This window comes from Gymnoscopelus microlampas (assembly GCF_963454915.1).
Source record: "Gymnoscopelus microlampas genome assembly, chromosome: 20".
Taxonomy (NCBI): Eukaryota; Metazoa; Chordata; class Actinopteri; order Myctophiformes; family Myctophidae; genus Gymnoscopelus; species Gymnoscopelus microlampas.
In genome coordinates this window covers 31,332,215-31,349,558 of record NC_139957.1, presented here as the reverse complement: position 1 = coordinate 31,349,558, position 17,344 = coordinate 31,332,215, and the positions used below count along the sequence as shown (strand labels likewise).

Here is a 17,344-nt window from a genome sequence, read left to right as displayed (position 1 = left end):
AATTTGATGTTTGATGTCTGTCTAAATTGGTCTTTGAAGTTTCTTTCAAAAAATGGCCTTCGGCTCGACAGATCCCAGGATGCAGTTTGTACTCTGTCCTCTCAGATGACTTGTTGCAATTAGTGTTACTTTTTGCCCCAGGGTGTGTGTGTGTGTGTGTGTGTGTGTGTGTGTGTGTGTGTGTGTGTGTGTGTGTGTGTGTGTGTGTGTGTGTGTGTGTGTGTGTGTGTGTGTGTGTGGGGGGGGGGGGGGGCGGGGGGGGGGGGGTTAAGAGTGTGACGCCTGGAGAAGGTTTATTCCACGAACTGGTACTAAAATCGCGTTGATCGATCTCTTCTGTTGTGATTTTTTTTTCTTCTTCCAGATATTGAACATAACACGGCCAGCACGTCGAATACGACACACACCAAGTACATCTCGCGAGCCTCATCAGTTTTCAAAATTTTCTCCAACTTCGCCCCCCAGACGAACATTAGCATGATGTCGTATCTCAAGCAACCACCTTACACAGTCAATGGACTGAGCTTAACCACATCCGGCATGGACCTGCTGCATCCATCCGTGGGCTACCCAGGTGCGTTACAAACTCTAAAAATAATATTCATAATAAATAAATAATTGTTGTGGTGGTATACAGCAGTGGTTCTCAACCTTTTCAGGCCGCGACCCCCCAAAATAATCATATTTGAACTGGGGACCACCCCAAAATAATCATATTTGAACTGGAGACCACCCAAATATAATTATATTTGAGTTTTGAGGCATTACTTATTTAGTTTGACTCGGTTCCACAGATAAATATTGTGAAAATAGCCCACAACGCCTTTGCCTATATGTCTTATATTATTTAATAGTATAATGTGTTAATTACTTTTGATGCAGGAATGGTCTTTTTTCAGTTCAAATCTTTTATCTTTATTTTACGTATTAAAAAGTCCTTAAATTGTCACTTTAATGTCATCTGGGACCCCCCCGCCCAAATATCATGTGGGGAAACCCCTGGGGGTCCCGACCCACAGGTTGAGAACCACTGGTATATAGGACCCACGCGTAATTACACGCACATTATTAGAAACCATTGTTTTTGGGGGTGTTTTGGGGGTGTATTCTTTTCACTTTCAGAGATTTCATGGGATTTTTGTTTTTCCAAAAACAAAAGTAGTCCGTTCTCGTCTTCACTTGCGTGGTGTTGCTGCAAGCCAGGAAAAAAAAGTAGTAAATGTGTGACTGCTGGTGACACATTTATTTATATTTCGGCGGAAATATTTATATTTGTTAGATGTGAATGTTGGGTGTGTAGCCTAATCTTTTCTTCTCATGTTTCCTGGCTTGCAGCAACACCACGCAAGCAAAGACGAGAACGGACTACTTTTACGCGCGCCCAGCTTGACATTCTGGAGGCGCTGTTCGGCAAAACTCGTTATCCAGATATCTTCATGCGCGAAGAGGTGGCCCTGAAAATTAACCTGCCAGAATCTCGTGTTCAGGTGAGCTATACAATTAAGCAAATTAATACCACATTTTACGAAATGCGAAGTCCTTTGAAAACGCAACACATAAAATAAACTCACTCTCTCTCTCTCACACACACACACACACACACACACACACACACACACACACACACACACACAAACACAGGCCTATCTTTTCAATCGGTTGCTTGTGCTTTTATGTTAAGATACTTTGCGAGACAAAGTATACACAAGAAGGAGAAAACAGGTAATTCTGGAGAGAATAAAAAATAACGTTTGATAACATTAAATATTCCAGGTCTGGTTTAAGAACCGGAGGGCAAAGTGTCGCCAGCAGCAACAGCAGCAGCAGAATGGGGGTCAGAACAAGGTTCGACCGGCCAAAAAGAAAAGTTCACCAACCAGAGAAGTCAGCTCGGAGAGCGGGGCCAGTGGCCAGTTCACACCGCCCACCAGTACCACCACCGTCCCGGCCATTTCAACCAGCACCGCACCAGTGTCAATCTGGAGCCCAGCATCCATCTCTCCGCTGGCCGACCCGCTGTCTACCTCCTCCTCCTGCATGCAAAGGTCCTACCCGATGACCTACTCCCAAGCCTCGGGATACAGCCAAGGCTATGCCGGGTCAACATCCTACTTCGGTGGCATGGACTGCGGGTCTTACCTTACACCCATGCACCATCAGTTGCCAGGCCCCGGGTCGACTCTCAGTCCCATGAGCACAAACGCCGTCACAAGCCATCTGAACCAGTCCCCTGCGGCCCCCCTCCCCACTCAGGGCTACGGAACGTCGGGACTGGGCTTCAACTCAACAGCGGACTGCTTGGATTATAAGGACCAAGCGGCCTCGTGGAAGCTGAATTTCAACGCTGATTGCTTGGATTATAAAGATCAAACTTCCTCGTGGAAATTCCAAGTCCTGTGAAGAGAGTAGTCACCTGTCAAGGACACAAAACAATGACCATAAATCAAACATAGCCCTGCCATCCTTCAATAAAATGTATGCATAAAAAGATTGATTCATGTGAGTCGTCGGCGAGACGAGGCGCTCGGGGGGTGGGGGGCTTCGGGTTTTGGCATGATGGTGTTTGATCCCCTAGAGGAGAAGTTTTATTTATTTTAGCACTGCACTGGCAATGAGATTTTCAGTTCATTCACAGGTTGTAGCCCCCTATAGTATGTCTATCAGTGTGCGCATCTGCGTAAACACCTGTTGGTTAATATGAGGACAGCAGAGTCGCCTCTTCATAAAAGTACACCACAGCCACGGAACAAACGCTTATCCGAGAACAGAACTAAAGGAGCCAATCTTTTTGGCGAAGTGTTTGGGATGGACAGGCCTAATTTAAGACACACGATTTTGCCGACGTGACGGCTGAGAGACGCTTTGGTGAGGATGGTGTGTGGACTGCGCGCCCACGAGGCGACATGGATGCACTACTTTATTTAAGAAAAAAAAAAACGTGTTTATAAGGAATCAATATGTAGTTTCTAAGAGACAATCAGTGTGTGTCTTATATAAATGGTACATATGTGTTTTTTATCTGTGCTAGCCTTCGAAACTGTGATCTGTTGTATTGTATGCAATTTGTGAGCCCCCCTCGCACCAGACTCTCTGCTGTGATTTTAATAGATTTCTAACTTTTTTTGAACGACAAAAAATGCTAATCGTGAAATAATTAGCATCACAAAGACAGACAAGACTTTCCAAGCACATGGTAGTAATAATCAAGGGATAGCCATACTGGAAAAGACTCTCGGGTGCTGAGAACTCCTCACTTTACGCGCGACTCCCCTCCATTGATCTGACACACGGTGATCATGGATCCTCACGGGCTCCAAAGATGGTGTGACCCCACCGATGAAAAGACATGAATAAAGGTCCTGTGAGCTGACCCCACTCATTCATCAACCAACTAAATCTGTGCCTGCGTATGTGCGTGCGCACCATGTGTGTGTGTGTGTGTGTGTGTGTGTGTGTGTGTGTGTGTGTGTGTGAGTGAGAGAGAGGGAGATTTAGAAAATGAAGAAACTAGGGGGAAAAAAAACATTTTTGCAAGGGTATTTGCATTTGGCAATGTGTGTAGGCCTACCGTTACTGCGTAAAAATGTCAAATCACTTTATAGCGTAATCATTTTCTCCCAAAGCCAAATTTAGACAATGTATCCCGATGCAAATTAAGTAAATAAAGTAATAATATCGTACCCATTATGGATATGTCAGGCTAGTTTATTTGGACTACAAAAGTTGTCTTTCTCTAAATGAAAAGTGCGCTGTTCTAGGCCTTCTTTATCGTTTCAAATGTTTCCAATGAAATCTTATAATGTATTTAAACGACAATTAAAATGCAAAAACAAAATAATGTCCCTATAAAAGATAGTCCATATTGTTGATGGTAATCTGATATAATTCACCAATATTTAAGGCATATATATATATATATATATATATATATATATATATATAGAGAGAGAGAGAGATTTCGAAAATAGCAAATCTACATGCTCAACGCTTTGCAATGTGACACTTTGTGAGCTTGTAGGCTATTTTCGATGAAAACAATGAATACAAATGAGGGAAAAAATGAAAAAAGGGCTTCAGTGGTCAAAATGTTTGTTAATTAGGCCCAATCAACACTTATCAAGAGGCATCCCACATGCAGGAACAAAAACATCGAAATTAAACCTGTCTATATCACAGGTGGATTATATTGTAATTGGCTCATACAATATAACCAAACCTCTTCTTTCAACAATAGCCTAGTAGCCTAGCCTAGTAAATTATACCCAAACGGTGGAATTAACTTTTTTTTCTGGTTTTCCGGTAGTTCAATTCAGATAGTTTTAACAAAAGGAATGTGCGTTTTTGGGAAGCAGTGTTAATCCAGCCTCAAAGAGATGCTAATCCTAATATTTTACTGGCGGGGCTTCTTTGGGGCGCAGGGTCTCATTCAAACACCACCGCATGCTTCTAGGCTGCACAAACTTCGCATTCCTGGGACTATACAATCTACCTTCAAGAACCCATAGACAAACACGTTTTTTTTGTATCTCAAGAAGACGACAGTTTGGCTTCTCGAACCGAAACCAATCAAATTTATTAAGCTATATCTGGTTATTAGTTATTCAAGACATATGAAAATATACTTTGAACGGGTTCTTAATGCACGGACACGAAGCAGTACAGATTAATATCCTTTCTGCAAACACGGGATATAGGCTTTGAAACATTGTTAAAAACTTACACACACGTCTAAAATGGCTAAAGTAACAAAAAAACAAAAAACACGACCCTAATTGGCTAATCATTTTACAGACAAACTGTAGCATGATTTTATTTTGAATAAGATGTATCCAATGACGGACTTAATTTTGGCTCAATGGCGAAATTGGGGGTGAATGCAGGGGGTTGGTCAGCTCAGCGGGGGGCATTTCTGAATGGCAAAGTTTCAAGTGCAACGATAAGTTGACTTTAGGAGCCAAAGTCAGACTGGCAATCGAATCTTTAATGACTCGACATGGCTCTACAGTGGGCTAATTGTTAGAAGTCGAACATTCAATTAGCATCCTTGACATTGCCAATAATCTCTTTCAGTCGAGTCCTGTCTAAGGAGCACACTAATTAAAAGCGTTGCTTGAAATAATCGAAGCGTTAAGGAGGCGCGATTCTCTACGTGGTCAGATAATAGGTGTGTGTGTGTGTGTGTGTGTGTGTGTGTGTGTGTGTGTGTGTGTGTGTGTGTGTGTGTGTGTGTGTGTGTGTGTGTGTGCGCGCGCGTTTGAGCACGCGCAAGTGTGTACGCGTGCGTGTTCGCGCGCATTGGTTAAAAAGTTGGATTATTTTTACCATATTTCATATTTATCCAATATCCATATTTCAATCACAAGGCATGCAGTGTAACCTATAACAGGTTGTCAATATAATAATTTTCTAGAAAAAAAAATGAAAAAAGTAAGGCCAGGTTTACCGTTTATCGTGGAACAACATTTAACAAAAGTGCACACAATTGCTATGACAGGAGGACAATTGAACTTGGAAACAATAGCTTGTTGGGTTAAAGAAAGCTGAATATTCATGAGATGCGTCTCCACGCGCAATGTCAACAACTCTGTCCTTCAGCCTGGTGAAACTGAAAGATAAATCTCAGTTTTCGACTCAAGGTCACTTTCAGATGTCAGCCTGTAGTTATGCTAAGATGGAGACGAAATGTGTAGCTATACTAAATTGAGAGGCACGTATTCTCTCGCGGCAGTAATTAATAGCAGGCCTATGTCATTTTGTAATATTCCACCATTGACTCCAAACTGTAAATTAAAGAGCCACGATCCATTTTTGGAAGTTGGATCTTTCTTACAGCCCAAATAATGGTAGCTAGCCCTATAGGCCTACCCACAGGCCTAATCAAGGGCAAGGCCCAGTGATCATGTGTCTTCAGAGTGCACACAAGTCAAGGATCATTCAGACCTGAAACAGAATACTCTATATTACCTACAATGAGTTTTAATCAAAACCAAGAGGGGCTAAATGGGCATATGGGACCGACAGACGCTACTTTAATCCCTCGTTGTTTTCGTCAAACAATAGGCGAAGTCCGTCCGTCCGTCCGTCAGTCAGCCAGTCAGTGAATTGGTCGGTCACAAGCCATCTTGGGTATGGGTAAAATAAAATTCGATATTTCTCTTTCCCCCCCAAGATTTTATTTGAAAATGTCAGGTCTGTAAGCGCACAACGCAAGCTTGTAGATCGGCTATTTTCAAATAGCCCTAAAATTGGAGGCGTGTAAGTATAAAAATAGACAACTTGGTCCAACTGCAGACGTTGGAAAAGTTCTCCGACGCTCCTCTGTGAACTGCGGGGAACCGAGAGGCTGAACAATGACGATGTCTGCTTTCTTCAACACATTTCTACACAATGCATCAAGGTCAAAATGCATAAACAGTCGGCAGGGGAAAATCCAAAGGGCAAAAGGAAGAGAGAAGAGAGCTAGCGAGAGATAACCAAATATATTAAAACTGTCCGTGAATATGGTCAAATACATCACTTGGATTACCTGTTCCTCTGACATTAAACTATCACTGATGATTAGTTAAAAGTCCGTTTCACTTTCAGTTCAGGAATTAACTAAATTAAATAGCCCCAAAGGATTTGTTGTTGCATTTGAATCTCTTATCTTGATAGCCTTGTGAATATCTTATCCATTGAATTACTTTTAGTGTTAATACATATCGGCCTAATTAAGTTACAGGTCTTCAGTATAGCAGCAACACAAATATTATTAGGTCTATTATTTTTGTAATAATTATTAGTGTTATGATGATGATGATGATTATTATTATTATCATCATCATCAACTTCTAAACTAAAATTGATCCCGCAATATCCCCTTGAAAGTGCTTTCAAGGGGATATCTTGAAATCAACTATGCTAAGTTAGCATAGTTGATATTTTCTCAATTTATTTAAGTTTCTGCCACTGTCTATGAATTTGATAATTGTGTCAAAGATTAAATTAAAAGGGTTTTGTATATGGCACACATAACAGATTTAGATGTTTTTTTTCCTTTCTAAATGAAGTCTAAAAGAGATCTGAAGTAAGCGTACAAAAAGCATGTTATTTTAATTTCTCAGACTCCTCACACAGATCCATATATGTACAGAGATCCAGACCTGATAATTATGCTAACAGCCTGGCTATAACCAGAGCAGAGGTCTGAAAGAGAGACCACACACTTATTATGTACATCAATGGCCATTAAAGCTCTGGGTGACCCAAAAGTTATAGGCTTACTCTACAGTAACCTATAGTGACTGACTGACATGTCCCTTTTATTTCCTACAGGATCTACAATTGGAAAATATATTGTCTGTTGTTCATATTTCATTTAGAATTATTTTCAAAGATGGTTCCAAGCCAGCATGCATCAGTGCCCATTTTCCCAAATATGTCTAAACACTTATACACTTATATGTTCATAAGCTTTCACAAGCCACAGAGGGCTTATCAGTTCATTAGCCACTTGATGGCCTATTTCAAGTTATAGTAGGTGAAGGAATAGGTGGAGATGAGAATATGACCATCCATTACAGAGCCATATTGTATTAACCTATTCAGAGGAGTGAGAAAACCCATAAGAAGATTACCAGATCTCAGGGAAAAAAACACATTAGTACTATCGGGTCAAGTTAATACCTCTAGTTAGTTAATGCTCACCTAGTTTGCACTGCAGGCTCTCTGAGGGGAGGGTGGGGGATACTTAATTTAAAAAGTCAGATCTTATTCCGATAGCCAATCTATTAATTGTCAGGTATAAACATGACCAGCTCACTCCAAAAGTTACAAGAACCAAATTTATAACCTGCTGTGTTGCACAGACACAGGCTGCTGCCTAGGGAAGCTCCCTATATTCAAGCAATGGGTGAATGACTATGAATCTCATACACTGCTTCTGTGCTTATACATTCAAATGAGTTTGATATTTTAACAGTGCTTTCAATCATGAAAGTGTCCCTCATCCCTAGAAAAACATGGATACATTTGTGTTCATCCTTTCCATATTTTCCTATTCATATCATGGTGGCATATAATTGATATTTCTCTCTTGTTACATATAAGGACTCAACAGGGGGAAGTTGATGTTAAATGAAATGTATAGCCCAAATGATTCCAGGGTTACAGCCTGTATAGTATGACTGTGCCTATATTCAATTTATCAATGCCTTTTGACTTCTAGACCATTAATAAAAATCTCCTTAAAGAGACAAATGGAAATACTTTCATGGTGGATTACGCTCCAGCCTAATGGTGATGTGCTACATGCAGCCCCATGCAGAGAAAATTACTCAAATATGAGAATTATATAATCGTCTGATCAACAAATATTCCAATAACTGACGAGTAATGGTCATTACTGAAGCCACAAAGGCAATCAGGGCTCGAACAGACAATTTGACCACGGAATGCTGATTGCATTGGCTTTGGGAAACAAACAAAGATCACAAAATTTACATTATTACTATATTGCTTTCCAGTACGTACACTGCCGGTGTACGCCCATGGTTTAAACAATCATATAAGCGCTGTCAATTGCTAATATTTTTAAACTTCATAAGAAAGCGGTCAAATTAATTCAGCTATTCTATACATTCCCTCTATTCCAGTGGGCATTGTCAAGCAGACAAGTGGGACATGATCACATGACATTGCCAGTCTAAAATTAAGTCTGTTTAACAAATGCATTTGTTTTATTGTGTCGTGCATCACAATGCCCATCCTGGTGTTATGACACAATATTTTGCATATATCATACTGTGAATACATAAATCTATACACAACGTATAAACAAACATTTTTCAGGCTTTTACGGCATACACAAAAACAATACATAGATAATGACAAATCAGTAGAGACTAAGTAAAGATGAAATATACATTCCATCTTGCCATCTTTTCAACAATAATAGCAAACATCTAAATTAAACAAATGATATACTGTAAATGAAAAAAATATCATTGTTCCCACACCAAAATACTATTTCATTACATGGTAAATCGGTGCCCTAATTAAAGTATATACAGCATGTTAATATTCTCTTTTTCTTCTAAACCAAACCTGTTTGCCAAAAATAATAATAATGCTTGATAATGCCATAAAATATCTGCAAAGTGTGGGGAACACATGGATTGTGATTTCTCAGCTGAAATCCAACAGAAAAAACAGACTCCTCCATGTGCTGTACTGTCTCCGAACCTTGTCCTCACATGAAAAGCCTTCTAAGGGGAAGCAGCAGGGTTTGTGACCAAAATTCACATTGCATGCTTTGAATAAACTTTATCTCCCCCCTCCCCCACCCCACTTACTTTAATCTGAGATGGAGAGCACTGGACACAACAGCTGACATCAGACAAGACATCACCTGCTGACAGCGTCAAACACAACATCTGTTCACAAATATATATTTTTTAATATTCAAAAGTAGACTATTTTCAATAATTAAAAAGCATATAGCAATTGCAATATTTTCTATGAATCAGAGATCTCATAAAATATCCAGTATGTTGATTATCAAGAAAAGAATGTAATACAATAGTACCTGCCTATTAGCTTCTAACATTCATTTGAAGTATACACAGTAAAATTCTCAGTGTCGATTCAACAAAAAGATTACCAGTATGGGTCTATTTTTGTCACTCACAGAGTTAAGACTAAGGATTTTATTGTGTTTTATTGTGTGTTGTAGCAGATTTGGTGCTCTCTATCTACCATATAGCACACAGGGCCCACTTACCTGTGAAAGATCCACTTTCCTCCCCCTCATGACCACCCTGAGCCCATGAGACTCCTAATTATGTCAATTAAGCAGGTGCATGCGATGAAGCCTCCCTGATAATTTACACCTTTCTAACAAACAATCTTTTAATCTCCTGCAAACAAGATTCTCTTGTGAGACAGTAGGTCTATACCAGGAACGAAAAATTAATTAGCTGCATCCAACAGATTATAGCTTAGAGACCCCCCTAGATGGACAGCAGTTAGTTAGACTACAATGCTGAGAGGCAAATCAACCCAGAGGCAGAATCTCTTTTCTTATTTCAATATTTCATCGAGTTACACAGTATGTCATCAAACGGTTTCAGGTTGTCATCGGGCAGAAGCTGAGGCTTATACATTTACGGTGCATTTGTGTGCTCTCATGGCTTGATAAATAGATACATGCATTTCTATCAGACAAGATACAATTACTAAATACTTCTTCAGCATGCAGCTTTTGGAAATGTTGTTGCTCGCAGAAAAGTCTATTCAACACGTCCTGCAGTTAAATAAATAAATGTCTGATACTCTCCACAACAGATTATTTTTGTAGGCCTATCTCACTGATTGTGAAGACTGTCCTCCATCTCAACCTTTTAACAATTTGAAATAAATGCCAATTTATATGGTGGCCTATTTTAGAGGTAGCAAAGTATTGAAGAGGCATCATGGAGCAAAAAAGGTGAGGCAACCTCTATTAATATTGATATTTAATACTTGTATGTATTTCTTCATTCACACTCTGTCTGTACCTTCACAGGACCTTGACTAATTTCATTTAGGGTCTTTTAATTATTTTACAGAGTAGGGACAGGGAGCTCCAGCTGTCACACAGGCCTACTATTCTCAGCTTCAGTGGACTGGATTAAACAGAATGAGGCTAGCAATTGCACTCTCCCCATGAATCAAACTCATCATACACAGTAAAATCCTGAGTGATCATTTGTGCATACATTTACCAATATAGGTCCATTACCAATGACCAGGACAGTCTTCACAGCTTGCTGTTGCTTCAACACTGTCAAAATATCATATAAGACATGGTCAAAGTCACAGTGAAGCGTTGTGCCATAACGCATCATAGTAATTACACCATAACGGTAATGGTTGTTGGTTACTGTGATGCACACATTCAGGCACTATTTTGGCCCAACAATATCTCAAGTCAAGTGCAATTCTATTAAGAATGACCATTTATTTTTCTTGGGACCACAACCCTTTTTGAAAGACTTGATACAATAAATTCCAATTATACATAAAACATTTAAGTCAACTGAATACTTAAATTACTGTCTCATCTATCAATTATCATCACTGTAATTACTTTCCTTCCTTACAGGCATGGTTACATCCAGGATGACAATGCCCTGAATCCCCAAAAGGCCACATTTTAAAAGTTAAGAGATTTCAAAACATGATAACGATACTAGATAATCAGAGGGCATCAGGCTTTCAGCCCATACAGTCAAATTCAACTTACGGTACGGTATTTGGGGACTGCTATTTCACACACCTCACCCAAAAATAATGAGTCAAGAGTAAACATGAACAGCTTTAAGGGATGTGCATACCAAAATCTTTAAAATGTTTGCATAAGCTGTAGGCTGTAGGCTGTGGTCATATACAGCTATACTGACAAATCAAGGAGGAACAACGAATACAATGAAAACACACTGAGAACGTACTGAAATATTAAGAACTCACTGTACACAAAAATGGCATCCATTCAGTTTTAGGGAACAAGTACAAATGCTTTGGAGTTTGAAAGCAAAAACTGTGCACATAGGATTGTTTGCCGGTTACAGTAAGTGCTCTTGGGCATGCATAGGAGCCAGTACGGCAGCACAAAAGGGACAAAAAGCTTCTCTGTGCCGCAGGGCAAACATTAATATGGCTTAAATAGTAAGAGTCTTCCCCAAGTGAAATCTTTCCCAGGATAACGTAGTCAAATCTCTCTCTCATATGGCTAATTTGACAGTTTCCAAAATCCCTCCATCCTTCTCTGATCAAGTTGTACCTCTTCTAATCCCCCCCATCCCCCCACCCCTCCACCTGTTAGTCTGGTCTTGTGCCCCTGACTCCCTCTCTCTCCTGACAGCATATGGAGTGGTGACTGGCCCAGGGAGTCGTTGAGTATGGAGACAGATGCAGCCCCCTCCCCTCCCGTCCCCTCCCTCCCGACAGAGACCCGCCCAGGCCCTCCACCCGCCGCCGCCACCACCCGCCCCATCTCTCACATCCACCTGTTTGGGTCACAGACCAGGGATGAGTAGCCGTGTCGCGTGCCGTACCAGTGGCCTGGACACTGCTTTATTATCCCACCCTGAGACAAAAGGGTATTTAGGGAGGCTGCAGGCTGCCCGCTCAAGGGAAACACAATGCCATGAGGCCTGCCAGCCTCAGGGTCCTCAATCACGTGCCCACTTGTGTATATCAGCGTCAGGGGGCATCTGTTGTGAGTGTGTGTGTGTTTCTAACCTAAGGTATTATGCCAATGGGTCTGCAAAATAGGGGGGCACAGAGGACAAAGAGTATGATGGGTTTGGGTGTGTGTGGGTAGGGTGGATGGGGGGGGGACAATTGCATCTATTATAATTAAATTGGGTCTACACTTGAATGCATTGTGGTCTCATGGCAACCTAATAGCAGGTCAACTTCTGCTGCTATTGACATTCATAATAGATTATTTACTACATGCTGTTCATTAACATATGCTGATAACGAATTGCTATATGTAAGAGATGTATGCATTATAATGACAATTGCTATCCCAACGGATAGTCGAAAGAGAATCATGTCTCTGGATAATACTTAACCTGAATCATGGTAGAATGTATAACAGTTATGTCAAATAATACTACATTTGTGGTCCATCAGTATACCTACTTACTGTACATCTATAACCTGTTGTGAACATTACAACTATTTCAGTACCAAAAGTATGTTACTGACTCTGGGGTAAGCACTCAGCGAAGTCTTTGCTCATTCATATCCTTTCAGAGATCAATAATATTGATCAATTCAAAGAAACAGTGATTGGCTGCTCCTGAAACATTTGGGGTGGGGGGAGGTCGGGGGATTGTCGTGATTTATGAACTTCAGTAGAGTGCATCATATACACATGGCAGGGTTATTGAGGTCAACTCACCAGCATCTCAAAGTTACAGAGGTCAGGTCAAGTCAAGTCGTCAACACTCGCAGACTTGACCCCCAGGTCACCGGGGAAAATGAACGAAGCAGCATGACAAGCCAGTCAAAAGGCTCAAGGCTATGAAGATAACGTCTGGTGGTCCCTTGTGGTTCCTGGTGGTCCTTGTGTTGTGTAAGCACACTGTACAGCCTTCCACAAACGGCAGCCTACGAATTGCATTATTGTTTTATAAATTCAATACATTTGATTCAATATTTAACCTGAACTCTACTGATGTCTGATACTGTATGCCATTAATACATATTAACTTCATTAACCCTGGCATGTCATTATAGGTGACATTTAAAGAAAAATGTGTAAACATTTTGAAAACTTAAAACAGAGGAGATCTACGAGCTCAGAATGTTGTGACATTTATTATAATTTAAATTCTTTATAAGGAATAACCCCTTGTGATGCAGCATAAACACACAATACAAAACATTTAACAAAAAACAGAAAAACTAAATATCAACCAGACCAAGGCACAACACATATAATACAACACAAAATCAGGGTATTATACTCAAGCACAAAGCAAGCACAAAAAGATGGATCATTTGCGTCAAATATCATTGTCAGTGTCGATGTCAGCGTTTGATTTAAAATTATATTTATTCAGTTAGTTATTATATGGGATATTGGTTGTTATTATATAGTTATTCATTATTCATTGTTTATAAAACTGTAATAGTGTAATAGCCATGGACATGTACAAGAAATCGTATAATAAGAAGACAGTGCACTTTTGAACAAATTAAAAGACAATATGGATCATAACATAGCTAGTGTGTGTGTGTGTGTGTGTGTGTGTGTGTGTGTGTGTGTGTGTGTGTGTGTGTGTGTGTGTGTGTGTGTGTGTGTGTGTGTGTGTGTGTGTTCTGCTGGTTAGTCTAGACAATGTTACATCATCCCAGTGGGGGTGTTTGTATGTCATTGTGTTTATCGTGGCTGACAACAGCGTAACGTGTACCCTGGTCAGGCATGGTTACACATGGCTGCTGCCGCCCTGACCTACAACCCCCTCCTTCTTGTTTGTCAGCGCTTGTTTGGCCTACTTTCATAAAGACAAACACGCCCATTTGTTTTGTTTTAGCATTTCCATTAAAATGGAATAAACAAATGCCCAAGTGGTGGGCAGCTGAAGCTGATGGGTGGAGGCAGGGGGGCAACTTATGAACTCTCCTGAAAAATAATAACAAAAAACACAAAAGAAATTGCAGGCGGCATAGATTAACTGCCTGTGCAAAGATAACCACTTTTAACCTGGCGTTGTCATTATTATAGTTGTTTTACAAATAGTTTCACTAGAAATATCGCACCACAATCACTTTCCCAATCTATTAAAACCAGCATCAGATTAAAAAACAACAAAACAGTGTTGTTTTGGGCTCAGTGGGCCTCCTCAGACCTTCTGGACTGTAACAGAACTGTGGGCCACTGGGGGACAGCAGGTCCTCAAACTGAATCAGCTGGTGTGCCCCCCCCCCCCACACCCCCGCCTCCCTCCCTTCCCTGGACAGTAAGGATGCTACAGTTCACTAATGAGTGCGGTGCATAGGTCTTTAAAGAGTCCTTAATTAGTGGCACACTGACACAGGCCAGCCCAGAACAGGGAGGGTCCACACTAGGGACAAGAAAGAGGGGAGGGGGGGGGGGGGTTACTGGTGAGAGGAAAACGTAAACAAGACTTCTGCTGGCTTCACCTTGTTTCTTTTTTTCCCTCCAATTTGAACTCGATCAATGTGCCACCATACACCAAAACCTAATGAAAAAATCTCAGCTCGACTTTTTTTCTCTCCCTGTACAGGAAATCAATGTTTTTGATAGTGGGTACTCAATCAGACAAAATTGATTATGTCCTTCTTTGAACGGGTGTGACACGGACATCGGTCCAAGGCGAGGCAATGGACTGTGGCTAACACATCTGATTGAAAGGCTTTAAATGTGTGTCAAACAAGCAGTGGGACATCATGTTTGACTTGAATTATCAGTGGTCCCACGGGACGCTTCTGGGACCAGTCCCCAGGCCCGGGAGTATGTGTGTGGAATATTAAGAGGGGATCACTGGTGACCAGCGGGTCAGTGGGACCAAGGAGCTGGGACTTGGACTGACTGGGTGCATGTGTCCTTCAGGGGAGTTGGCAACATTCCTGCAGCAGGTCCTTCATTTGCTGGACATGCCCCCCCCCACCCACCCCCACTAAGGGATGGGCACACTTCTAGCACACAGCTGCCCACAAACACTTTGTGTGTGTGTGTGTGTGTGTGTGTGTGTGTGTGTGTGTGTGTGTGTGTGTGTGTGTGTGTGTGTGTGTGTGTGTGTAAGGGGAGGGGGGGGGGGAGTTATGGGGCAAAGGGGGTCCCCAGATGGGTTCATAGAGAGCTTAGAATCAGGATTATAATGCAACAGTGGTGGCTTCAGATTGAGCAGCGATTACCCCCAAGTGCACCAACACACAACACCATCTACCCCCTCCTCCTCCTCCTCCTCCCCCCCACCACCATCTCCATCCTTCTCCTGCTTACATGGAGAACCACTCCATAAGTCCTAGGCCTGGGGCTTAGAGGGTGTGCTCAGGCCAAACAGTCAGCGTTAAACAACGTTAAAACAGAAGTCACGCATGGGGCACACCATCATACAGTACACCACCCTTCACATCACCCGTTCATTGAAACCACAGTTACACCCTATGAGCTCCATCCTTCTCCCCTGTTTACTCCACCTTGCGTCAGGGCCACTCAGGCAGCTGGATTAATCTGTTTGTCAAACGTGAGTCTTGCTTCTGCATCCCCCCTACACCCCCTCCACCTCCCAGCGGCCAGTCACCATTAGTCCCAGCTCCTCCAGCCCAGGGAGATTGAAATGTTAAGGGCAGAGACGACAGCTCCACTAATTAAATTCTCCAGGTTAATCCCTGCCGATCCCCGAATCACACTCTCCAGCCAGGCCCCGCAAGGAGAGAGGAGGGCAGAGGTGTGTGGGGGAGGCGAACAACAAACAACAAACACTCCATGCTAACAAACACACCCAAAATCTAAAACAACATGGAGGGTGAAAAAAAGAATGGAAACATCTCGAAACAATGGAGGGGGGGTTTACGTTTAAACAAACAAGTGGCTTGACATACAAGCATTAGAGACCTGACCACAAGAGACATACTCTGTACCTAGTGATTCCAAATATGACTAACACAGCCATACTTAAAATGATTACTATTCTACTTTTAGGCTGTGTATGTATGCTTTAATGTCTGACAATCATATAATCATCATGATGTTAATCACCTAAACCCTGTGTATTTTATTGATCCGAGTCCCCCAGGGGTCTATATTAGGCTCCCCCATTTTCTCCCTCAACACCAAATCTCCTTGCCGAAAATAGCCGATCTACAAGTACACAACATGTTGCAACGATCTGCTATTTTCGTTGATTGTTTGCCCCAGAATAGCCCCGGAATAGGGACACTAGGGGGTTATGCTTACATAATTACGTATATTAAAATATATAATTGTTGATTACTGCCAAAGCACCAGTCCACTGGTATTCACAGGCTTGTCATAAGGATGTCTCCTAGAATTCCTCAGTCTGTGTAAGGAGACTGTGCTCACCAACATTGGCCTTGGACCTGTCATCATCTCAGCAGGTAAGGTGGCCTTGTGTCTGAGACCTGCACCGCGGTACCACAGAAGACAGCTGACGTGCTGGCCGAGATCGGTGAGCTATGTGACCTCGTCATCATCACAAGGGGTGTTAAATTACACCCGTGCCTCAAACCAGACAGCAGTCCTCCTATCAGACACACAGAGTGATTTTCAAGTATGGAAACAACAACATACCTGAAAGGACCAACATGTATTACAAGTTGTAACATCTAACATACAACTAACCAAAATGTAAGTGTTCTAATCACCTCAAGTGAAGACACTTCATATGCATGTAGCTGACCGCCTGTCACAAATGAGTCAACAAAACTTCATAGTTAATATTCTGGATTCCATACACAGCAAGGTCCAGTGGTTGGAAAACAATGTCTAGGTCTCGACCTCTGAGATTGACATGCACAGAGTTTTAAGAGCACTGTTTTAAATTGGTTTACCAGCAATGTTTCACGGCAATTGGACGCTGCGTTCATGATTTGAGGCATTTTGTTCAACACGGGCCGCTCTTGAGGTTCTTCCTTGGCCTCCAGGGAGTGTGCGTGTAAAGTTTCACGGCAATCGGATGCTACGTTCATGATTTGAGGCATTTGTTCCAAACGGGCAACTCTTGCAAACTTTAGAAGCCAATCTTGGCCAATCAGGATGGAATATGAAAAATCGGACAGATCCGGCTTGATCACATGACTATAGAGATAATGTGTACTGAAA

At 41.6% G+C, this 17,344-nt stretch overlaps 1 protein-coding gene across 2 annotated transcripts; it reads left to right on the top strand.

Moving 5' to 3' along the window:
* Nucleotides 1-477: 477 nt before the first annotated feature.
* Nucleotides 478-2,400, top strand: otx2b (orthodenticle homeobox 2b; the record flags this gene model as incomplete). 2 transcript variants are annotated; one of them, XM_084045144.1, is made up of 3 exons in its annotated part: nucleotides 478-574; nucleotides 1,336-1,487; nucleotides 1,774-2,400. In XM_084045144.1, 3 exons carry the CDS (start codon nucleotides 478-480, stop codon nucleotides 2,398-2,400), a joined length of 876 nt encoding a protein of 291 aa, XP_083901270.1. The 2 variants fall into 2 exon arrangements, with proteins under 2 accessions (XP_083901270.1, XP_083901269.1); XM_084045143.1 differs by having other exon boundaries at nucleotides 478-578; nucleotides 1,301-1,487.
* Nucleotides 2,401-17,344: the final 14,944 nt, after the last annotated feature.